The sequence below is a fragment of the Hemicordylus capensis genome, chromosome 1 (genome assembly GCF_027244095.1).
Source record: "Hemicordylus capensis ecotype Gifberg chromosome 1, rHemCap1.1.pri, whole genome shotgun sequence".
Classification (NCBI taxonomy): Eukaryota; Metazoa; Chordata; class Lepidosauria; order Squamata; family Cordylidae; genus Hemicordylus; species Hemicordylus capensis.
Window position 1 is genome coordinate 315,020,686 of NC_069657.1, and position 26,053 is coordinate 315,046,738.

General features: G+C 43.0%; 1 protein-coding gene across 2 annotated transcripts in view; it reads left to right on the forward strand.

Annotated features, from left to right (window-relative positions):
* Positions 1–26,053, forward strand: part of ZNF292 (zinc finger protein 292) — a 65,319-nt gene that overhangs the window by 29,691 nt on the left and 9,575 nt on the right. Inside the window, exons 4-7 of one of the 2 annotated variants that reach the window (XM_053287235.1) lie at positions 2,654–2,789; positions 12,297–12,499; positions 16,758–16,894; positions 24,617–24,758. In XM_053287235.1, coding sequence (XP_053143210.1) covers positions 2,654–2,789; positions 12,297–12,499; positions 16,758–16,894; positions 24,617–24,758 — 618 coding nt within the window. Of the gene's footprint in view, positions 1–2,653; positions 2,790–12,296; positions 12,500–16,757; positions 16,895–24,616; positions 24,759–26,053 lie in introns of those variants that run through there. The other variant, XM_053287236.1, reaches the window with a different exon arrangement.

Sequence of the window (26,053 nt, forward strand, 5' to 3'; positions counted from 1 at the left end):
AAACATTTGAACGAAATGTGGCAGGATTAGAGGTTTTTTTGCATTGCAGTGCTTTGAAATAAAGATGGTCTCTACGCCCAGAAGTTCTTTCACTCACTAGGTAAACCTGCTCCTTCATTGCTTATTAACATAGATTTCTGTGGTAGGGATATTAAAGAAAAGCCTAATTGGTGAGTGTTGAAGAAGATGCTAGAAAGATCAAAAACTGGCATTCAATATATGAAGTTTAAATGGTTGTCTTATTTATAAGAGTTATAAGGGATAAGTATCAAATAACTGCTCCTGACTTAACCCTGTGCCAGTGTGGCCAGGGGTGAATTTTGGCAATTCTACCCTACTTCCCTTTATAGCGGCCTATGTCTCCCAAAACTATGGACTTGAAGATGGACCAGCCCTCAGGAACATAGTTTTAGGAGGCACAGGCAGCTGCAGAAGGAAGCAATGGGGGAAATTGCCAGAAATCATGGCACCCCCTTCACATGATAAATCCTGGTGCATTGGCACAGGGTTAACCTGGATGTTGGCTAGTGTTCTTCCTCTTCTTAATCAATTTAATGTTATCCAGCTAGAAAAATTTAAAGCAGCATTTCACTGTTCAGATTATTTGATATGCCAGAGAAATAGAAAGAGAGAGTTCTTATTGTCCACTCAGAAGGAACAGTGTGTGTGTGTGGTGGGGTTTTTTAAAGCCAATGAAGAGGCAGCAGTTGCACCTTTATAGCCTCAAAGATGTTTGGTGCCTGCACCTTGTCAGAATTGAAGCAGATTATATGCAAGTGCATGAGACCCCGGAAACAGTTTACTGAAATGTGCTTTGAAATCAGATCCAGTTTTGAGCTTTAACTGGAAAAAACACCTGTGACTCTATAAGGTTTGTGATAGGTAGAAATTCAGCAGGTGTATCATTTCCTTCTGTATCTTCATGCTGATGGGCACCTCTTCAATTTCTATTAGTCTTGCAGCCTTTAAAATCACAAAAATAGTTTCCTTTCTTTCCGTTAACCACCCCCAACCCCAGCCTTCATCATACGTAATTGGCTTTGGGGATAAACAGCACAATTCTTTCAAAGCACTGCAACAAAAAGAAAGTTACTTAAAAGCACTCGTATGCTTCAGTGGTATAGCTGAAAAGGCCTCCAAGTGTTCTTAGGATCACAATCTCAATCAGGGCTGAGCAGTGTTATCTATAACTGTTTATGTACACTCTCTCTTTCAGGCTTCACAGGGGTGTCATCATGGTTAAGGTACTACTGCAGTGGATAGAAAGCCGAACTATGGCACACACATAGTCCAGCATGCCATGATCACTGGGAAAATCAGAAAATGGGACATGTTTATCTCTCCTTCAAAATTAGGCTTTAGAACTGTCTGTTTCATAGCTGTAGTCAGCACTTCAAACTAGAGATGAAACAGTTGGGCTTTGAGAGTTTCCTTTTCACGTACTTGAACCAGTTGCTGTTTGGTGAAATAGGATTGGTAGTAGCAGCCAGGAACATATTTGTTGCTGAATGCAAACTACTTACTGATGTTGCCCACATAATATTCCACCATGCTTGTATACTCACTCATCTGCAGTAGGTATATACAGTATGTACAATGATACCAGTCCTGCCAGATCCATGTACTGCATCCCTGCATGGACTCAGAATTCCAGCTTTGCATCCTGAAAAGACCATTCTGCTGTTTTGAAGTTTTTCTTCAGGCACCACTGGCTGAAAAATACCATGTTCTTCTTTCAGGCCTGTGATTCCATGTTAGAACAGTGTTGACTGGGGTGTGTGTGTGTGTGTGTGTGTGTGTGTGTGTGTGTGTGTGTGTACAGGGGAAGGTATACAATTAGCCATTTGGTTAATAATCAAGCAGCTTACTCAGAAGGAGATGAGGAGATAGATGTCTAATATCCAGAGCTAACATTTAGGAAATTATTGTAATAAAAAGCAGAGGAATTTTGAAACTGAAGGAAATATGGGGCTTTCCTAATTTGAGAATGGAATACTCTCCAGCCATTAAGTAATACAGTAATACCAAGTAGTACATGCATATTAATATCCAACTCTGTAAATATAAAGACTTCCATGTTCTATTCTCTGCCTTAGTGCTGGGGACAAAACAGATTGCTAGATTTTTTAGGCTCATCAACATGATCTGGACTTGCATAATTCCTCACTCCATCTTAAGGTTGCTACAAAATGCAGAACTTTTGAGGCCATTTCACCAGTCCCAGCATCTTCCTCCCCCCCCCATTTTTCTTACCATCTAGCATGATTAAGAAGTTTTGAAAGCTAGCTGCTCAAGACAGTTTCATTTTGGTTGGTTCCACACATAATAAAAGTGTGACTAGAATGTGGCTTTTGAATTTTTGCAGTGTTCCAGAGTTTTAAGCTGGAATGTAGCATCCTCTGGTTCAAACAGGTATGCTGATTTTGAATATGTGTTCAGTTTAAAATCCCTTTTTTTCTTCTTCCTTCATTCACATCATTGGACAGTGGTGCATTCCGAAACTGAAAAGAATTCTTGTTGCTTGTAGAAGCACATGTGCAATAGATAACTTTTGTTACGTTTTGGAATTTTAAAGAACTAAGAGCTAGCTTTAATTTGTATAATAAGTCGTAGACTTGTTAAAAACTCTTTAATATATACTTTTTTTCCCCAGATGGCACATGCAAAGTTGATGGAAACTGGCTGCTGTCAACTACAGTTTTTAGCTCTTCTTGCCCAAGAGAATGGGACATGGAAGAATCCAGTCCTTTGCAGTATTCTTTCCCAAGAACCACTGAATCAGGATAAGGGTAAGTTGGCATTTTTAGGAAAAACATTAATCAGCTACTACTGTTTTTTAAAAATGGTATTGTAAAGATTATAATCCTTTTATAATATTTCTAAAGGTTTATAAATCTTTATTGTGACCTTCTATAGTGATATTTCTCAGATGTTGAATTGGGAGAGGGTACTTCACTTTCTCCCCTGACCAATCCAATAACTTGTTTATCAGGTAAGCTTGTAGAGAGTGATCCTTACATACAATCATCCTGTATGTGAAATTTGTGGCTCAATCTAACACCAGCATTCAAATAGAACAAAATACTTGACCTCTCTCAGAATCGCATCCAGAGAGAGCTCATTAGAACAAAGCAGCTCATTTAAAGCTCCCTGTCCAACTATTTCAATATAAATTCTAAAATTCAGCAATTCTTGTACTCAGGCTTGCACATCAAAGGTTGTTGCCCTTGCTGTGGCAAGTAGATTACCTATGGTTAGGATAGTAAGCAAGCCAGCTTTCCTTCCAATTCTAGAACTCAAGAGGTGGGCTTGGGATCATCCCTATAGTTGCATGATGATTCCTTTCCCCTCCAGTTGTGAAGAAGGCTAGGGATGGTTTAGCCATTACACAGAGCAACTTTGTGCAGGGCCAAAAGAGCCAGCTCCTTGTTTCTGTCTCCAGTTCCAGAGCATGAGAGGAAAGTAGTGGGGCATCCTTCCTTGACCATACACAGCAGAGGTGTCCTGGGCAGTTCATTTTAGCACAACCAAATAGCCAAGCTCTGTCCTTTTTTCTTCTCCAGGGCAGGATATGAAAATGGTGAGAGGGATACTGCATTTAATTGAATATGTATGTTAAAATGTATCCAGCAGAATAAGAAATTGTGTAAATAATGTGTACTGGTGCTTGCTTACATGGTGCTGGCTATATACAGGCAAACCTCATTATCTGCAGTACCCGACGTCGGCATCCACAGGTCAGGGGCCTGGTCCAGTCAGCCACAGCCATAATTGTAAAAGGGAATCCAGCCCTTACAAGTAAAGGTCTTGGGCTGGAGGAGGGTGAGTGGAAAGGAGGCAGCTGCAGTGGCAGAAATGGAGGTGGCAGCAGGGGGGCTCCTTCTCTCTCTCCCCACCTGCCTCCCAAATGACCGTGTGAGCTGGTCTGTAGCCCATTTCGGGCCTCTGCACACATGCACGCAAAGAGGCCCAAAGTGGGCAGCAGACTGGGCCGCACAGTCATTTGGGGAGGCAGGGAGGAAGAAGGAGTCACTGCAGCCACCTCCACTGCTGCACAGTGATGGTTTTAAAAGGTACAAGGAGCTTCTGTTGCCGCTATCCCCACTGGGTTTTCCAGTCGACCGGGAACGTAATCCCCATTGCCCCAGTGCATCGATATTTGTGGACTCCGTATCCATGGTTGTAGAGTGGAACAGAACCCCCACGAATATCAAGGTTTTTCTGTACATCCTCTGTTCAGATTCTGAACTCCAGGGGAGTGGGATAGGGGACATCAAGTTCCAGTCTCTCTAAATAAATCTTGAAAATAGTAGGCCTGATTCATCAAGCTTTTGGAAGACTGTTATTTTATTTGAATTAAAAATCTGGGAGCAATTAAAAATTCTGTTAACTGTTCAGTTGTCATACAATGCATTCTTCGACTGACTTAAATGTTAAGAAAGTGTAATATTCTCTTGGGTGACTTGTACTTAGACTTGCAGTTGTTTGCTGCCCAGAAAAAGGTTGTCTAAGCCCCTTACTTGCTAAGCAAAGCTAAACAATCCGATGGAAGAAGAGTTCCGGAGAACTCAGACTTGCTGGCCACTTTTTTGTAATTTATTTAGTCCTCTCAAAGGTATTACCCTACATCTGGTCCATGTTTGTTTGTTTTAGTAACGGACCCTCCAACCACCTTGAGAAGTGATGGTTGGAGGGGGTAGGATGACCCCACCTCTGGTTATAGTTCACAAAATTGTTTTAATGACTGAACATTTGGCAGTACAATGGAAGGCTTACACATGCTTGACACTTTCAGAGTTAGTAACCTTGGTTGATATTGAATAGCCCCTCAGTTTGATCTGGATGCAGTCCACAGGTAGTTAACAACAAGGAGGACTTGCTGTTAACTACCATTTACATGCAAATACTATAATGATAGGCTTATTCATAGTGCTGTGTTTAAGTCTCTAGAAATTTATATTTTTATCATAATCATAATTTTGCCTCACACCAAATGATACTTGGGGTGCTTCACATACACATACAGTAGCATTATAATGCCATAATAACTGGCAGTCCGAGGCCTCAGCATACCAAAGGCCCGGTGCCAAATGCTGCTGCTTCTCCCCCTGCACAAGCCTCCTTTGCTGTTGCTCTATTAGATAAGCATGCACATACAGTCATCTCTGCTGCCCACTTTGTGACAGTAACTCCTGGCACCACCTGGCTCAGTGGGCACTTCTTACCTACCTCCTTCTCATTCTGCTGCTGGGCTGGTAGTGAAAAGGGGAGGGGAGAGGAAATGAAGAATGGCCAGTAGAATGGATTATTGGAGATGCTCTGTAGAATGCTTTCTGCCTGGTCTACAGAGTATTCTGCTGCCCTTTCATCATTTCCTCTTACATTTCTTTCCTTTTATCATTACTAGCCCAGCTGCAACATGCAAAGGAGGTAGGAGGGTGCACATTAAGTGAGGCGGCAATGGCAGGTGTCACCATTGCAAAGTTAGAGGACCATATTGGAGGGGTTTGATGCTGCGTGGTGGCTGTGCTACTTCTCCACAAAGAGCTGCTCCAGTGTTGGTGAATGGCAAGGGGCATCTTGCCATCCCTGTGAGCCCTTTGGGGACAGGGAACTATCCCCCCACCGCCCGTAAACCACTTTGGAAATTTTGGTGAAGAGTGATATATAAATAATAGTAGCAGTTATCCCAATGGCACCACACTACTTTTCCACTTGAGGTTACTGTCTCGCCTTGCCTCACCTCATGAAGGAACTGCCCTGTGCCATAACCCCCCCCACCCCATTAAAAACATGTTTAAGGGGAAGATTTAGGGGAAAGGAAAATTCCCCAGAAAGTCTAGTGCTTCACAACCTGGGGACCTCCAGATGTTGTTGAACTGCAACTCCCATCCAATGTTCTCTCTAACAGGGATTCCCAGATGTTCATTACAACTCCCAGCATCCCCAGCTGCAGTTGCCTTTGGCTGGGGATTATGGGAATTGTAGTCAACAGCCTCTGGGAATCCCTGTTAGAGGGAACACTGTTCCCATCATCCCCATCCCCACAATAAATTGTATCAGGCTGATGGGAGTTGTAGTTCAGCAACATCTGGAAGCCCCCAGGGAATTAGAGCGCTGGACAAGGACCAGGGAGACCCAAGTTCAAATCCCCATTCAGCCATGATACTTGCTGGGTGACTCTGGGCCAGTCACTTCTCTCTCAGCCTAACCCACTTCACAGGGTTGTTGTGAAGAGAAACTTAAAGCATGTAGTACACTGCTCTGGGCTCCTTGGAGGAAGAGCGGGATATAAATGTAAAAATAAATAAATAAAAATAAATAAAATAAATAATGAAAAGCAGCTGAGTTTGTAGCAGTGGTGGAGGTTGTTCTCAAAATAAATGTATTGTTTCTACTATTAAGCTCTTGAAGGTTGAATAGAGTGAAGCTTACGGTGTCTTACTATTCGACTTTTACATTCTTAATTTGAAAAACAAAACTTCTTCATTGTCTGTGGCACTCTTAACTTAAAATGGTTTGGAAGGGTAATTTCATCCTATGGCCCCTTGCTTACAGATTGAGTATATCACAAAATTAGAGTGCAGTGTATTTGCATGAAATTAAACCTTGACATTAACATTTGAAATGTTAATAATAATAATGTGGCTTGTACTTTGCATTCATGAGTTATAAGTGTACATTTAAAAACAAAATCAAGGTCTTTCTGTATCTTATTACAGTGATAGCAGAGAATATTCCTCTGTTAATGCAGGATAGACTACCTGAAACGGTAAACATTATGGTTTAAAGGATTATTAGGGCCTGTGGGTGGAAGTGCAAGGCTAAAAGGTAACAAATGTAATTAGTCTCTGGGTCATTCAAAGGTGGACAAGAACATGAGTGTTTTTGATTAGATATGGAGAATGAATAGTGAACAAATTCATCGTTTTAACAATGAACATCCCACCAAAGGAAAGATATTAAACTGGTGTATATATTGAACAGTCACCTCCAGTTAATAAGATGTCTGTCTTCCAGATTTCATAGACCTATATTTTTGTTTCTTGTAAAGGAAGCATTCCTGTGGTATTCAGTTTAGTTAAATCTTTTCAGAAATGCATTCACATTATTGTAATTGCTTTTTGAGGACACTTACTTACTTTTTTTGCCCTTACCTTTAATGATTAGAGCTGTTTAACATATCAGCCCTTAATCAGTTAATGATGCAAGATGAGGCTATAGCTCTATTTAGATGTTATGGAGCCAATTGGCAAACCATGATTTACAGTCAAAAGTGTTTTTGTTAACTTGGCTGCTTATTCTCACCATGCCTTGAGATAACTGTAGTTTGCCAGAAATTTTGAATCAGGCAAAGTATACTTACCTCTAACCTTAATTGGTCTCTACCAAATACTGAAAGCCACTTTGAGCCTTGGTTTCTGTACTTAGTTTGGAGGCAAGCTAGGATTAGCAGAGACCATAGTTTGCCCAGTTAAGAGATCCTGCCAAGCAGTTGCAGGAAATTCACAACTTACAAACAGGTTTGTGTTCCAAAAGTTTTTGTAAGGTCAGATGTCCATAACTTGGGACACATAGGGTTCCCAAGAGTGATTATTTGTTCATTTTTGTGGGTTGGCAGTTGGGAAATTCCTTAATGCAGTATGTTATGGAGCTTTGTTTACATGTTTGGATGTTTGTAACTTGGGGAGCGTCTATATATCAAACCATAAAGGGATGGGAAATGAGTGCACAAGCTTCTGATTGCCAAAGCAGAGTTTAACAATTGGGCTCATATTAAAATGAACTCAATTGTTTTAGGTTGAAGAAATTTGTGAAGGATGTTAGAATTTTTGCAGGTTATGGGAATTAGACAATATAGGTTTTCTTAACAACACTTTTGCATATGCAAGACATTTTAATTTCAAAGAATTACTGTGGAAATTTTTAACATACACAATCTTAATAGAAGATAAGTAAAACTATTATCTATCTTTTTGATAGGTGATTACAATGTAGGGATTTTCTTTTTGTGAGCAGGCTAAATGGCAAAGCAGTGTTGATTGCTGTATGATTTAAGTGGTTTAGTCTGGAGGTTGTTGTCACTAAAAATAAATCCACTTAGATTCTTCCCCATCCCCATTTATCATGTTCATTCCCTCTATTCTTCAAAACAGTCTTTTTACCAGAATTCACCAACAGTTCTCAGGAGATACTTATCCCTTTCTCTCCCCTGTTCCCCACTGCCCATGATGATCCATCTGTGTGTGGTCCTTTTCCCCATCACCGCCTGCCACTGTGATACTATTTTGCTTATTGGTGCTCAGTCCTTAAACCTAGGATTGGCAAGTGGGTAAGTACACCCTGTTGAGTCTGTAGAAATGCAGACTCTGACTCAGACTCTGGCTGCCACAAATGTGGAATCCTGAGAATCTCTACTTTCACTAAAAGTCATAGTAGTGTTCTGCCAAATCAAGCCAAATGTGTGTTTAGTTTGCAGATGTAATGATCCAGAGTTACGTACATTTCCCATTACATTTTCCCAGCCAGATGGGAAAAGATACTAAGTTTTAGACTAAACCAAAAAATAAAGTGCACTCTGCACCAATCTTCTATCATATATATAGAGATAGATAGATTGATTGATAGATAGATATGAAAGAATACAGTAAGGTCGTACATGGCAAGCCCCGCCCCCACAGTGCTTTTATCAATTGGCGGTAACAGAACAGAAGCACTGTGGTAACTGAGCAGTGGAAATTGCATATGCAGATAGAGAAGTGGAGTGGGAAGGGGGCAAACGAGTGAGTGCAGAGGAGGTGAGTGAGAGTGGGTAGCTGACACTGAGCAATAAAGCAGGGGCTGTGGCGGGAGGCAAGGAGAGCAACAAAGTCCTAGCGCACAGATGATCTGTATGGGTTCAGCTAGTTTGATCTGATTCAGTGCAAAGCAAATCAGACAATTGTGTATTGGATCAGCCCCACATAGAATCAAATCTGATAATCACTCTAATTCATCACACCACCCTGCTCTTCAACCTCTACTGTATACTTAATGGGCTTGCTAATGTAAGGTAGCTGATATTAAATACTAAATATTTAAGTAATTAGGTTCTAATAAATGGATAATTACCAGTTAGCTACCTGATCATAACTACGTTAACTCTCTACTGAATTTCACATTGTAAGGTAAACATTTCACTGCTTTTGGTGAAGTAATCTTTCAAAATGGAAGCCATTCCAGTTAGGGGTGTGCATGGTCCGGCGGGCCCCCGGTCCGGCACGGGGGGGACTGTTTCTTTAAGCAGGGGTGGTGGTAGTACTTCCCCCCACCCCCCGCTCTTCCCCCTCCGGCGCTGGTCCATTGAAAAATCTTCTTGGGGCGGCAGAGTTCCTCCCTGCCACCCCTGCCCCCGTCGTCGTTTGTATTAGGCTTCAAAGAGACGAGGTTTGTAAAAACTTTGTAAAGGCTTTAAACTTTGTAAAGGCTGAAAAGAGATGAGCGCTAGCGGCGCGCATGCGCCCTCCTCTCGGCACGCACGCTCGTCTCTGACGCTGCTGCGCACGCCGCATTCATCACGGCGCGCACGCGGCAGCGTCAGAGACAATGATTGGGCTTATGCTATTGCACAAGGATCACTGTGAATGCTACCCAAGGTTTATTGATTGATAAAATAATTAGGGCTGTGCAAAGATTTGGCTTTGAAGCATCAGATCTTCACTTCGTCCTGATCCAGTGGTTCTCAGTACTTCCTCTGCACAAAGTGGCCCCCCCAGCCTCCTTAGAGCTCTATGGACGATGGATTACGTCTTCCAGCATTTGCCGCACACTTTACCCTGCGCTATCCAAGACCCCACTGGGACTTCCTGTGGCTCCAGAATCCTTTAAAGCCTCTCTCTGGTGCTGCACAGAGAACTGCTCTGTTCAGAGGTAAGTGCTATGCATTTGCCACCTCCCCACTTAGCGAGGGGCGATGTTGAGATAATTTAGCTTTAAAGCAGAATCTTTGCACAGCCTTAAAAATAAGTTATATTCTTCTGACAATACTGTTTGTAAATATTATTTATCTACAAATACAGGTGAGATTAGCTTGCATGAGTCATAAATCACAATTGTCTTTATAGCCCTAGTATTACTACTGAATCGGCCATGTTCATTCTATTTCATCACCTTGCTCTTTGAAAAGTAATTAGTGTGATTAATTTGCATGTCAGAATGTCTGTTTTCATATTATGCAACTACTTAATCCAGCTAGTCTGGGAGATGTTTGCAATGGCATTGATTTTAATTTATTTTTGTAGCCTGTTAATTGGTTTTTTTTAATTAACTTTGGCATCTTAGCTTTGTTGTCAAAAACCATCTGGATTGTTCTCCAATTTCTGTCATTGTACCCTTCCCTTAAAGACCAGTTTCTACAGTCATGTTTCTTATGACATTGAGCTGCTTTCTCAAATAAGAGACTTGCAATAATTGTAAAGGTGTTTCTTTAATTCTAACTTAAAATCTCTGTGGAGTGTTTCTGAGTGGCTGACTCACCCAGTGACAATGTGAGGAAAGGTTCTGTCCTGATGGCAGCAGTGTGTGCAAGTGTATCACTCTTTCCTGTAGGATAGAATGGAAGTAATTCACTCCCCTTGATGGAGATAAAAGTTATAGCAGGGACATCGCTGTGGGGAGCAGTTTCTGTGAAGGATCAGCTTTGTCTCGTACAATTCAATGGGTGATTGTGTCCTAATAAAGTCTCTCTTGACAGCATTCCAAATCACAAAATAGTTCATTTGCAAGGTTGTTCACCTTTCTTTTATTTCTCTTTGTAATTTGTGCTCTCTGGAAGAAGTTATGTTGACATACAAATATTGCTACAGGAGAAGTTGTAATCTTGTTTTAAACTCAAAGCCTGTAGTAGTTGTCTCTGGGAAGACCTTGAGAGTAGGCCTTGTGTTTGTGCACTTCCTTTCCTGTTCTTCTGCCTCTCTTATTACAGGGAGAAGTGAACAAGTTAATGAGATATTCATGCATTCTTATGCTGAGAGAGGGATTGGGTAGGGGATGCATAGAAATAAAATCATGCTCAAACAGGTCAACTGTGTACTTCTCAGCCTTCTGTATGTTTTAAGATGTTCATGTGAGACCAGTACCTAGCTAATATGTAGCAATACTTTCCTGACCAGTCAAATAATGAACTGTATTATTCAGTTTAGTTTCATATTTAACCCTGTTGAAGTTTCATTTTGTGTCTCATATAGTTTATCTGTAAGAAAGACTCTATGAAATGTTGATGAGCACTGCAGTAAGTGTTTGTGTAAGAATACAACCTTTGTTTATTTATTTTATTTTAATTTACAATATTTATACCCTGCCCCTCCAGTACACTACTGCTCAGGGCGTCTCACAACAATAAAATAGATACAATGTAAAACAAAAGTAATAAAATTAAGTCAGGCTAAAAACCACAATCAGTATTAAGTTAAAACCTGAAGCTATATCTCTCTTCAATGAATGTTTCAAAACTTTTAACTTTAACTGTAAAATTGCATTGGCGATTGTTAGAAAGATTGAGGCCCTTGCTCTACTTTTTTTCCTTTTCCTTTTTTTGCTGTAGTCTTGTCTAAGCCATCTGACTTATTGGACTTTCTGTAGTTCAGTTTGATTCTTTCATAAGGGTGTGGGCTTTAAGTTACGCTTTCTCAAAACCTTTCTGAAGATTCATATCTTTGACACCCTTTTCATTCAGAAATATTGCATGTTATAAATAAACGTGGCTTGCAACAAAATGTTGCATTGCCCCAATACTACCCCCATCTCCAAAATAAGCTGTTAAAGGTTCAAGCGGGGCCCCTCCCCCCTGCTGCCTGTTTTGATGTTGGAGCGTAGAAGTGTACCTCAGTCAACATTCTGTGGTTCCTGGGGACCACTGATCATGCTCATTTGTGTTTTGGGGGACTTTGTTTATTTACACATTTATTTTTGTATAACTGAGAGCCCCTCAGACTATTGGAAGGCATCTGCTTTGAATGCAGAAGGTCCAAGGTTCAGTTCCCAGTGTAGGACTTGGAAAGACCTGAAACTCTGCAGAAGCCACTTCCTCTATAGACAACACTGAGCTAGATGGAGCAATGGTCTAACTCAGTACAAGGCAGTTTCCCATGTTCCTAAACCATTACTTTGTTTTAGGATGGCCCCATTTTGCTTCCAGTCTGATAGTCTGAACTACCTGTGTTTGCTATCAGCTTACATAATATCTTCATGGAGATTGTTCTATGCCTATTAACTCTGTGGCACATGAGAATATGTTTAATGGCTTCTTTGTCTTTCAGTGAATGAATTTTTAGCCTTTGAAGGCCCCATGCTACTGGATATGCGCATTAAACATCTGATGAAGTCAAAGCAATTAACTCAAGCAACTGCCCTAGCAAAACTGTGCTCTGATCATCCAGAAATCAGCACCAAAGGCAATTTTAAACAAACCTATCTAGTCTGTCTTTGTTCCGGATCACCAAACGAAAAGTTAATGCAGGAGGTATGTGAGGTTTTTCTCACAGCTGTAGTGCTGGAAGTCTGTTTTGCCTTGGAGGGAAAAGGTATCAAGAAAGCTCTGATGGTTCAAGGGTGCATATTGGGAGATCTCAGAAGAAAGAATAATTCACACACAGCATTTCCTAACTGAATGAGTTTGATTCAGTACTTATAAGAGAAAACTCCTTGACTCTTAAGATTATAGGATTTTATTCTAGCGTGGGAGATGGCAATGGTAAACCCTTCCTCTATTCTACAAAAGACAAGCACAGGTTTCTGCGGTCGCCAGGAGTCCACACTGACTTGACAGCACACTTTACCTTTTAGTGTGAGCTCTTACACAAACTACCTTCTGCAAACCTTCCTCCCTACTGCAGCTCCCTGAGCCCCACAAAGAGCCATTCCTGAGGGTTGGGGGACCCTGGGGAATGCATGGGATGCAGGACAGAAGACTGCAGTGGAAGAGGAGAATGCCCAGAAACTGGGCATAGCCACTTTTTAAGGAGTGGCTCTTTGGGAAGCTGCAATAGAGGGGACAGAGAAGTTCACTTGCATGAGTGCTCTTACACTCATACTACTTAAAGTTACATTCTATGGTTGAAATGTTTACAGTATTGCAGGAAAGACTTCTATCACACAGGAGCCTACTGTTTGTTAATGTACTAATCTTGTGTTAGTGATAAGCTTTTAGGGCAGAATGAGCTTTTAATCAGAATAAGTAAGCACTGAAAGTTCTTTGGCATACTGCTTGATTTTGAACAATATTGATTAAAAGTCTGGGTGAACAGATGTGTCTTTAAAGACTTTTAAAAAGCTGTCAGAGATGGGGAGGCTCTTTTTTCACTAGGGAGTGCATTCCAAAGCCTCAGGGCAAAGAAGGCCCATCCCTGAGTAGCCACCAGACGAGCTGGTGGCAAATGCAGACGGACCTCTCCTGACGAACTCAGTGGGAAGTGGGGTTCATGACAAAGAAGACGTTCTCTTAAATACCCAGGGCCCAAGCCATTTAGGGCTTTATAGGTTATAACCAACACCTTGTATTTTGCCTGGAAACATATCGGCAGCCAATGTAGTTCCTTCAATACGGGAGTAATATGGTCGAGATGACCCAGAGACCAACCTGGCTGCTGCATTCTGGACCAACTGTAGTTTCCGGACTACATACAAGGGCAGCCCCACATAGAGCTCATTGCAGTAATCCAGTCTGGAGGTTACCAGCAGATGTACCACTGTTTTGAGGTCGTTCATCTCAAAAAACAGATGCAGCTGGCATATCAGCCAAAGCTGACAGAAGGAACTTCTGGCTGCTGCCTCAACCTGGGACACCAGGGAGAGATTTGGATCCAGAAGCACCCCTAGACTACATACCTGATCCTTCTGGGGAAGTGTGACCCCATCCAGAACAGTCAGATCAAAATTGTCTCTCAAGTTCCGACCTCACACAATGAGTACCTCCGTCTTATCTGGATTCAGTCTCAGTTTGTTATCCCTCATCCAGCCCATCACCAACTCCAGGCAGGCATTTAAGGAGGTTATGCCCTCTCCTGATGATGCTGACATGGAGAAATAGATCTGGGTGTCATCGGCATACTAGCAATGGAAAAACTGCACTTTCTTTGATAGTATGAACTATTGCACCCTATAGCATATGTCGTGACTGTTCTTTTTCTCAACATTCAGGGAAGCATGAACCTCCTGCGGCTATGTGCCTTGTCAAATTTATAGAGATAGTTTGGAAATAAAACTGTATTCCTCTTATCAGTATCGGTCTGGCAGGAGCAACTGGTGAAGATGTAATGTTTCCTGATCTTTTAAACATGGTTATGAGATAAGGAGTGCCCTGTGGAATGCTTCTGCCTTCTCCGACTCCCTTCCCTTTTCTTCATTAACAGTTAGCTTTAAACCAGAGTTCGAACAGACAGCCATCCAGCCTCTCTTTAAAAACCTCTCATGAAAGAAAGCCCATCACTGCACACAAGACAGACTGCTCCACTGTCAACCATTGGTATAGTTGGGAAATTCTCCTAATGCCCTGCCTAAATGTGTGTGTAGCCAACCCATTTTAAACTTAAGAAGCACTTGTCTAGTTCTTTTCAAATTTAAACTATTATAAATATATAACTGGAGTTTCTGGAGTTTTTTTGTTATACTTTGCCTTGTTAGGTAACTGTAATAGAAGATAGATGTGTTTAAATGTAGAAGATCATATTAGCAATGGACAGCATCCAGACTAGTACATCAGCAAACTGAAGGTCTTCCCCTTGTGCAAGAGGGGGAAGAAGCGAATTTCCCCCATTTCTCCATTTTTTCTGTTGCCCTGTAAACCCCCCCCCCAAAAAAAATCTCCTGAGGATCCCCTCGGGACCAAAATATGTCTCAGACATATTTTGTGGGGCTGTAGAGGAAAGGGCAAACTGGCAAAAAGTGATTCATGCCCACCCCAGCAGATCATCTTCTATTCATAGAAGTAGTAGTATGGATGCTGCTCCAAATATCTAATTTGCAAATAAGTGATACTTCCTTCCTTTTGAAAACTAATCCTAGATTTTATCCAGGACAAGAACTTTATAAACCTCTTATGAAATTTGAAATGCTTTTCCTCTGCAAAGAGAAAACACTTTGCCCACCATCATTATGGTCTAATAGTTCATGTACTTAATTACTACCTTGATACTAAGGCCTAGGCAGTGATGGGTAACACAGGTGTCATCCACTGATCCATCTGACCTTTTACTCCTGTCAGGTATGGCTCCCTCATGGGGCAAGGTGAGATAGTGTCTTCATTCAGCTCCTGAATCATGGGTTGACACCCCCCCCCCCCGCCGCCACCAGCTTCTCACCACCCCATTGCCTTCCCTTTGTGTCCATTCCCCCTTGCATCATGGCCCCACCCCATGTCCTGATGCTAGCCTTGCTGCCCTCTTTCCCCATAATCCAGCTGCCTTGTTGTCTGGAAACACCGCTATTTTAAATTGCAGGTCAGTGGTGACAGCAGTGAGAGTGACAGCTTCTTGTTGCTGTTGCTTCACTAGCCCCAGTGGTTGTATCTCTCTCTCTGTCTTGCTGTCTTCCACCAACAGACTCGTGTACTGTGTTTTGCTCTCAAAATGGAGCTAGAGAAGCAGTGGCAACAAGGAGAGGCCACTGCTTCATATTAAAGGCTTTGTCTTCACTGCCTCTGCCACTGACCTGCAATTAAAGCAGCAGCATGCACAGAAGGTAAGGCAGCCGGTGGCACTGGCAAGGGAGGCAGGGCTGGCATCAGCCCCAGATTTGGGGCCAGCAGCTTCATGGGGCCAGCAGCGAAGGCAGCGAGCCAGTCCTGAATCCTGTTTTATGCCTAGTAACTACCCGAATTCTGCAACTGGCTCAGTCAGTGCTCTAATTATAAATATGTATTGTTCCACCAGCTAAAGAATATGGACATTTGCCTTCCATCTCATGGAGAACATTGAGCTGCCCAGTAACAACTTTTGTGTGTTTTGGGATAAGGGGTAAGAAATGTGACAAAGAAAAAAGGTTCAACCAAAACAACAAAAAACACTAGGGGGAAAAACACCTTCTGATGTTTATACCAACCAGCAGAAGTCTACAGAAATTTGTAATGGTAGCGGATAATTGATCCTATTTGGAAATATTTTGAAGAAATCCTTTGTGGGTAAAAATGAAAAAAGTGGCAAACATAAACAATGCAACAGTGAGATGCAAAGCCCAATTAATGAAGAAACATTGTATTTAGACTATCTTGGCCATGTCTTTCATAAACAGAAGGCAGTTCTGCTTTTGCAAGGTGGGGTGTTCATCAACACCCCTTTCACTCTGTAGTGTCCTGTGCTATATGCCACCTTGTTACAGAAAATCTCCAACTTCCCAATTAGATTTTTGTGGGGCACAGGAGGCTGATGGAATGAGAGATTGGCAAAAATTGCCCCTTCCTTGCACAAACAGTAGTGCCTACCATTCATAGAAGACCTAGTTAGGGTGTGTCTGTAGCAACCAATCAGTATGCAATTCTATTTAGGAAATACCTAAATAATAAATTGAAACTTTGGATTTAAATCAATGGCTTTAATCAGTCTTTTTCTGTTACTTAAATCACTAGATTTAAATCAGTCCACTCTGTTTTTACCTAGGATATTAAAGCTCTCAATAACTTCTTAAAATGTTGTTAGTCCTGCTTGACAGCTTTTTATATAACCAAATTATCCTTTACTTGAAAATAAATATCTGTCCATTATTTTTTTTTTTTTATCCCCCTTCAGATTGCAGACATCGACTGCAAAGATGCTTTAGAAATGATCTGTAATCTGGAATCTGAAGGAGATGAAAAGAGTGCTCTAATTTTATGTGCAGCGTTTTTATCTCGCCAACTGCAACAAGGAGAGATGTACTGTGCATGGTAGGTTGGAATCTCTTTCATTTGAGCTGCATTAGAGCCAACATAACCAGGAGTAAATATACAATCTGCCCTTCCATTAAACAAAGAAAACAGCATATTTTAAAATGGAAAATTTGGTCATAATTTGTGATAGTTAATGCCATTAGCTTTTTTTTTTTTTTTTAGGATTAAGAACCATTTAGCAGATAAAGCATTGCAGCACAATTTGCTGTTCTTTTCTTTCCACTAAAACCCGTTTCATTTAAGTAGAACTTGTTTTATTTTTAATTTGATGCGTCTGTTCTGACCTCTTTCCCATGCCTAGTTATTGAGAGATTGGATTGCACCAGTATGTGTCTGTGTAATATTAATTAATATGACTGGTAGATTATACCTTGTGAACATTAACTATTTTTAGTAGAAATTTGTGTTGGATTTTGTGTGGTTCTCTGGAATAAGATAGACAAGGCTTCCCTTATCCTTAAAGTTTACAGTTCATATTTGGAGAACATTTGTATTAAATGTTCAGTGTGGTGAGGAATGCTCAGTCTTGAAAATGTTAATACATTTAACATACAGAGAAGCTTTCTGAATTGAGAATTCAGAATTGAGAAAGCTTCACTTGCAAGTTCAGGAATGATGGTTTGTAAGCTAGCCTTATTTTTACACTGTTTGAAGATTTTAAGATATATTAAGTGCGCGCGCGCATATATATATATCTCCTCATGCTGCTGGTGGAGGACATCTCATGTGAGTTATCCTTCCCACATGCTCCAGAGGCAGGACAAATCAATCAGGTAAAGCCTTTAAAAGACATGGAAGGATAGCCCATCCCAGTTCAGTTTGTCCTGCTACGCTCCCCCTCTCCTCCTTCAGAGTTTGGTTCAAACTTCTCCTTATCTCCTTTGTGTTTTCCCTCAGCTGCTTTTCAGCCCTTCAGCTAACAGCTTCTTCTTCTCTTGCCTACAAAAACTCTTTATTTTCCTGTCTCCTGTCCTTTTTCTCTCACACACACCCCCTTCAGTGGTGCGCTCAGGGATAGTGATGTGCCCAAACCGATCCGGAGGCCATTCTATAGGTCTCCAGTCCGGTCCGGACCTGGGCGGTTCGGATTCGGGTGGTTCAGGGTGGGGGGTCTCCTTAAGGGCACAGGAGGGTTTACTTACCCCTCCCACCGCTTTCCCCCTTCTGGTGCCCGTATTTCATGGAATAATTGTCCTTAGTATTTCCTCGAGTGCCCCTTCTCCGGCGCTGTGCTGCAGCGATTATTTGAGTAATGGGACAGCGAGATACCTCCCTGCCGCCCCTTCCTCCGCTTGGCGTCATGGCATAAAGTGCAGAAAGGCTTTAAGAAGCCTTTTGTGCACGACGCGCGCACGTACTTCCTTAAGTAAACAGAGCGGCAGGATATCTTCCTGCTGCCCCTTCTTCTGTTTCGCTTTGCTGCAAAGTGCAGCAAAGCGGGAGAAGGGGCGGCAGGAAGATATCCTGCCGCTCTATTTACTTAAGAAAGTACGTGCGCGTACACAAAAGTCTTCTTAAAGGAGAAGGGGCACTCGAGGAAATAGTAAGAACAATTATTCCATGAAATACGGGCACCGGAGGGGGGGAAAGTGGCAGGAGGGATAAGTAAACCTTCCCGCGCCTTAAAGTAACCCCCCCACCCCAGTGCCAGACCGCAGCTCCGCGGTTCCGTGCACACCCCTACTCAGGGAGCCACTTTATCAACATTCTCATCCTGAGGAAGAAGGCAACTCAGCCTCCTAAACTTCTCAGCAAGCCCCAACACCATGAGGTATGGGTGCATGCAGACGGACAGGGCCCGCCTCAGACCCCCAGGTCCTCGCTGGTACCACAGGTGGGGCAGAGGAATACAGATCTTCAAAGGACCTTTCAGGTTCTCTGCCCGTAGAAACATGTGCCAAAAAGTGTTTGCTCCATATACCAGCTTAATTAGGAGAAGAGCCCCGATTTGGAGATTCTGTCCTACCCACTTGGGGAGCCAGCGGATGATTTGCAAGGCAGACAGGAGCCTCTAATGCTGTTGTTTAAGCAGCCATGTTGCGAGACCAAAACGAAAGCCCCAACAAAGCCTTAATAGTAAGGAGAGGCCAGTGCAGCCTCCAGCTAAAAGCAACTTGAGGAGGGGGACTCTGGAGACATCCCAGAGAGCAGTAGTGTTCCAAGCCCCAAGTACCTACAAACCCGCCAACGCTGCCACCTCCATCCATCCTGGGCAGGCAGCCAAACGAACTGGAGGATAGAGCAAACTATGTATCCGTCCCCACCATGCCAGCGCTACTGTTGGGCATGGGAAACAATTGAGCTCCAGTTTTAGATAAGCCTCTGCCATCCAAACCGGGGAGTCCAGGGTCAGCTGCTCCCACCCACCCCCATCCTTTCTGGGTGAGGTGCCTCAAACATGGTAAAACCTGTTCCAGGGCATTCTGGAAAAGTCCTTACAACAGTACCAGCCCCAAAAACCTATCAGGACTCACAAAAAACGCTATAGACAGAAGATGACTTCTCTTCCTCATCTGCTTCAGAGGTCTCTCCGGAAAAGCCTTAGAAAAGTCCTAAGCGAAAGAGGGTGCAAAAGTCAAAACACACACAAAATGAAAGAAGAAAAAGGCTGATTCAGCTCCTTATCAGCTATATATATTATCAGCTATATTGGAATATTGATTCCCCAGATCCCCACTCAGCTATGCCAGTATTGCCCCAGGGGCCAACAATCTCAGGAAATATCCTCCAGGCTCCTCGGAACATGAGGGAGTCTCTAAAGAAAAAGGGGAATGGTCAGATGGGCAAACAGTGGAGTCTCAGTTGCACTCATGCAGACTGTTTCCATCTGAGGATTTCTCCCATTTAATTTGCAAAGCATTTCACACGTTAGGGTTTCAGCAAGCACAGGCACGAACACCAGTCCCTTCAAAGGAATCACTGTACTACCTACTATATCAGCCCAAGAACTTTGGTTCCCCTTTCCTGAAACCTTTTTGGAAGTAGTGAAAGTGAAGGTCTCTAGACACACTCTCAAGCACTGGCAAGTGGATGCTACCTTACAACAACCTTGACCACTGTTGTTCCTTTTACATCCTCCGAGCTGCCAGGCAATGAGGTGCTACAAGAAGTTCTGGTAGAGACCAAGAACAAGAAAAAGGCACTCCTGTCATCCACACACAAGGATGACTTTCATCCTTTCCTTTTGTGTCTACTTCAAACTAAGAGACAGAGATCATCGACAACAGTGCCCTTCCTGGAACAGATAGCGCTTCACATCAAGAAACAACTCCAGACAGGAGCCCAAACCGCTACAGTCTTTCTGACTCCCGGGGCATGGGAGGCTGCCTATCTCACTTCTTTCATGCCTGGGAAGCCTCTATATCCAACAAGTGGGTGTTGAACACCATCGCACATGGTTGTAGAACAGACCTATCTGCCTAACCCAATGACCACTTCCTACTCTACACCCTGATCCAGGTTCCTCCAGATTCACAAGGACCTCCTGAGGGCAATACAACACCTCCTCCAGATCTCAGCAATGGAACTGGTGCCAACACACCAAAGGGGAAAAGGCATATACTCCATTCTGTTCACTATGCCCAAAAAAGACTGCTCTTTGAGGGCCATCCTGGACCTGAAGTTTCTCAACAAATGGGTAAGATGCAGAGACCCTTCACTCAGAAATCTTCACCACGGGGACCACCTGGCTTCAGTGGACCTTACCAAAGCATTCCTCATACACCAGGAATTACCGACACATCCCCCATACACCGGGAATACTGACACCTCCTCCATTTCAAGTACAACAGACAGCACTGCCAATAGAGCTACCAAGGGTCTTCATCAAGGTGCTAGCCCCCATGGTAGCCCACATCAGACTTCAAAAGATCAGAATATTTGTATACCTGGATGACACTGCTTTCTCCTCAACAGAACAAAGAGCCAGTTGGATCCATCAACACAAATACAACACCTGTGAATTCTCATAGACATGCTCAGAGATTGCCTGTATCTACCACAGAAATGTATAAAGATACACTCTCTCATACAAGACACTCTAGTCAGGGGGACAGTACCACTCCTAAAACTAGCACAACTTCTAGGCCTCGTGATCACATCCCTGGAAGCAGTCCCATGGGCCCTAATCCATCTTCACCAACTCCAGTGGTTCCTACTACTGCATCAAAAGGCAATAACTCAATGTCAATAGACCAGGGTCCAACTACCCTTATCAGTTGGGGTTTCCCTGCACTGGTGGCTCCATCTGTCACACCTCTACCAGGGCAAGCAGTTCATGGATCTCTCAGAATCATAGTAACGACTGACTCCAGCCTATCAGGCTGGGGGGCCCCACTGCCTCTTACATTCAGCACAGGGAAAGTGGAGGCCCCAAGAGGCTCACTACAGCATCAGTTGGCTCAAACTGAGGACCATCCATCTAGCACTACAGGCTTTTCAGGCCATGGTCCTACATCGCCACGCCCTGGTCAGGACAGACAACACCACCAAAGCACACATGAACCGCCAGGGTGGGACACAAAGTCGCTCCACATAGAGGCAACTCTACTACTTAACTGGGCGGAGCACTGTGTACAAGCACATCAGCAGGTCACTGAGCAGCCAGGCAGATTGGTTAAGGCAACAGGAACTACACCTGTTGGATGGGAGCCTGACAACACGGACCTTCCAGCTGACCACACAGACCTTTCAGGGTCGAAACTCAGGAGACGATTTTGATCTGACTGTTCTGGATGGGGTCACACTTCCCCAGAAGGAACAGGTACGCAGTCTGGGGTGCTTCTGGATCCAAGTCTCTCCCTGGTGTCCCAGGTTGAGGCAGTGGCCAGAGGTTCCTTCTATCAGCTTTGGCTGATACGCCAGCTGCGTCCATTTCTTGAGATAGATGACCTCAAAACAGTAGTACATCTGCTGGTAACCTCCAGACTAGATTACTGTAATGCGCCCTATGTGGGGCTGCCCTTGTACGTAGTCCAGAAACTACAGTTGGTTCAGAATGTGGCAGCCAGGCTGGTCTCTGGGTCATCTAGGAGAGACCATAATACTCCTGTATTGAAGGAGCTACATTGGCTGCTGATATGTTTCCGGGCAAAATACAAGGTATTATAACCTGTAAAGCCCTAAACAGCTTGGGCCCTGGGTATTTAAGAGAACACCTTCTTCGTTATGAACCACACTGCCCATTGAGATCGTCAGGAGAGGTCCATCTGCATTTGCCACCAGCTTGTCTGGTGGCTACTCAGGGATGGGCCTTCCCCGTTGCTCCCCCAGGGCTTTAGAATGTGCTCCTTATTGAAATAAGAGCCTCCCCGTCTCTGACAGTTTTTTAAAAGCCTTTAAAGATGCATCTGTTCATGCAGGCTTTTAAGTGATACTGTTTTGATTATTTTTAATGTTGTATTAGAATATTGTTTTAAAATTTTTATATTGTTGTTTTTTAAAGTTCTTGTTTTAACTTTGTAAACCACCCAGAGACATAAGTTTTGGGTGGTATACAAATACGTTAAATAAAAATAAAGAAAGAGAGAGAGAGAGAGAAAATCACACAACTGGGTAACCCACATTTGGACCTCTTTGTGTCCACATTCAACACAATACTATCCTGGTTCTTCTCCCACTGACACCAAGTGGAGGGAGTGGACGCGCAGTTAGTCCCATGGCCAGAACGACATTCATATGCATTTCCACCTATTCCAATTCTCAGCCACCTACTATGATGCATATGCATATTTTGGGCACAAATGATACTCATGGCATCGTTCTGGCCATGTCGTCCATGGTTCCCCAAGATTTCGCCACAGATGGTCCATTGTTCCTACCTGTAACCCCAGATCTGCTCAGCCAGGGTCCAGTACCACACCATGATCCAGCATGGTTCAGGCTTGCTGCCTGATGACTGAATGCAACATCTGAGCTGCCACAGCTATGACCACAAGGTACTGGACACTATCCTGGCTTCCCAAAGAGACTCCACCAACAATATTTACCTGAGCACATGGTGGGTCTTCCTCCATTGGTGTTGACGCCATCACCTAACAGTACAGCAGTGTGGCATCGCGGAATTACTCTAGTTCCTACAAACTGGCCTGGATAAAGGATTGAAGGCAAACACTCTCAAACAACATGCAGCTGCCCTGGTGAACCTTCTGTCACCAACCAAGAAGAAAGCCTTGCGCTCTCATCCTCACCTCACATGTTTCCTTAAAGGAGCAGCACTCTCATCCCATCCGGTCATGCACAGATTTCCTTCAATGGACTTTTAGAGAGTACTCATTGCACTCCATGCACCTCGATCTGAGCCTCTACACTCCATCCCAATTCACATTCTAACACTCAAGCTAACCTTCCTCATTGCCACCACCTCCACACAGAGGGTCTCTGAATTAAGAGCTCTGCCCTCCAACTGGAATTTCTGTATATTTTCCTTTGATTCGGTCCATCTGAACCCATCATTCATACCAAAGATGGCATCTATTTTTCATCGCTCTCAAGACGTGATACAACCTTGCTTCTGCTGAAATCCTATCCACCCAAGGGGAAAGGACTGGCACATGCTAGGTGTCCTCCGCTGCCTCAAGACTTATCTGGCCAGAACGTCCTCCTTCAGGACCACTGAGGCTCTCTTTGTTTCATTTCTACTATCATCAGTGGGCCAACAAGTATAATCAGGCACTATTGCAAGATGGATCAAGGCATGCATCACCCTAGCTTATGAAGTGCAGCACCTGCCGCTTTAACTCAAACTGACGGCCCACTCTACTAGATCCACCACCATCTCGGCTGCATTCTCCATTAATGCATCACTGGTAGACATATGAAGAGCTGCCACATGGGCTTCTCCTTCCATGTTTTCCAAGACACTACAAGCTGGACACTCTCGAAGTCCTCACAAGCTGCCTTCGGCAGACGCGTATTACAAGAAGTCCTTCTGCCTCACCTGACCCTCACCTGGGGTCTCTTAGCTGTGGCATGTCCCACGTGAGATGTCCTCCTCCAGCAGCATGAGAGAAGAGCATTGGTCACTTACCGTGAAGGCAGCTTCTTTCTGCTGGAACAGAGGACATCTTGACCCACCCAGTGGGCTTCCGTGGCTACTTCCCATTTTTCACCTGTTCTCCTCCTATACTGATTTTTTCCTTCCTAGAAGCTTGGCTTGACTAATCCAAACAGGGAAGGGCTATCCTTCCACACCTTTTAAAGGCCCCACCTGATTGATTTGTCCTGCCTCTGGCGCATGCGGGAAGGATAACCCATGTGAGATGTCCTCTATTCCAGCAGCAAGAAAAAGCCTTCATAGTAAGTGACCTGTGCTCCATAACAAATCAGAATAGTGATTTGGTTTCCATGTTTGTTATTCAGCGACTCTGGTTCAAAGAGACCTCTGATTTAAATAAAACTGCCCCATGTTCAGAAGAGTGTGTCTGTATGTGTTTCTGCCAAAATATATGGGTTTAGGCTGCCTGTACTGCTATCCATTATCTTTCTATTACAACTCCTTCCCAACTCAATCAAGAAGAAAGAAAAAGTTGTTTAGACCTCCGAAGAGACAGCAACTATAGCTCTTCTACATTAACATATAGAAGATGGTAATAAAGTACAAGTTAGCATCCAATTTCTTGCCCCCCAGTAACAGTGAAAATTAATTTGATTAATTATAGTGAGTGAATATATACTGTTACAATACTAGCATCTTTTAACTTTATCAAATTCTGTTTTCAGGGAACTGACTCTCTTCTGGAGTAAACTACAACAAAGGGTAGAACCTTCTGTACAAATATATCTGGAGAGATGTCGTCAACTGTCTGTGTTAACAAAGACAGTATACCACATTTTCTTCCTTATTAAAGTAATCAATTCCGAGGTAAGGATATACAAGAGGGGACTACTTATTTATGGTGCTATAAATTGAAAAATCAACTCAATAAGTAATTCAATGGTAGCTACCAAGGACAGTGACTGTACTGTGTGGATATATTGTTCTTCGCTATTTCCATGGAACCCTCCTTATGGGATCTGCACCTGCATAAATCTGCAGCTGGAACCTTTGGGAAAGCATTAACTGCTCAGAATAGTGTTGCTGTCTCTCCCCTCAGAGAACATTGGCAATGCAACTTGCACTGTTCACTCAATTTCTCTCTGATTGCCCATCCTGTCAAGTTTTTACTAGGAAATCTCAAAGCTGTGGAAAACAGACCGAGCCCAGCTGTGGGAGAGAACTCCCAGCTACCAGTGTGTCAATCCATATGGCTTTTGCTCTACCATCAGTGTTGAATAGTAAACAGATTACTTTAAGGAAGTATACAGGCAGGTCTTGCTCAGCCATTTCAATACCATCTTAATAAGAGTACTACTTGGCCCTATCTTAAACATTTAGTGACAATTTCAGCCCACTGCAACCCTTGAATGAAAGACTGCTGCTTATGTAGTTGGAAGTGAAATTATTCTTACTGGAATTTCACAGATTAACTCTTCTTCCCCCCCCCCCCCACAAGCCTGTCCCCTTAGAAACTGCTTGTTTTAAAACAGGTTCATGATGAAACAAATCCTTCAGTTTCATCTACACAAAAACCTGTCCCTAAAAGCTTCTTTCTTTGTAGAGATAATGTTTCAATCCTTAAGTATCACTCAGAAATTATGTTCTTTGGGATTTATCATAGACCCAATTAATTTTTGTGTATCTTGACATGCTTCACCAAGGTGACTAGTTACAAGCTAGCAACTAAAATGAGCTTGGTTTCAGTGCCTACCCATTACTGTGCGCTCAGCAAAATCTAAGGTAACCTCATTTCTTACTGAGCTGTTAAATCTTTGCTTGGTCTCTGCTACTTCATACTGCAGGTGAGGAGTTGCATGAAAGAATGCTTCTCCTTACGAAAATAAATCACAACACAGAAAGTAAACCGCCCTTTGGAGAAGACTAGACTAGGTAGGTGCTGTTCCAAAATAGAAATCTGGAAGAGCAGCTACCTGATCTGTTTTATTGGACAGAGCTGAGAAAGATATCTACCTGAGAACCCTACAGAACTGTTGCTACTTGGAACAGATAGTACTCTAGTTCAATATAAGGAATCGTCTTACACTCTTAACCAAGCGCTGTGTTGTAGGCTTACAATGCCTCCTATTTCTCATCTCCAGATACTATTGCCTCATTAAATC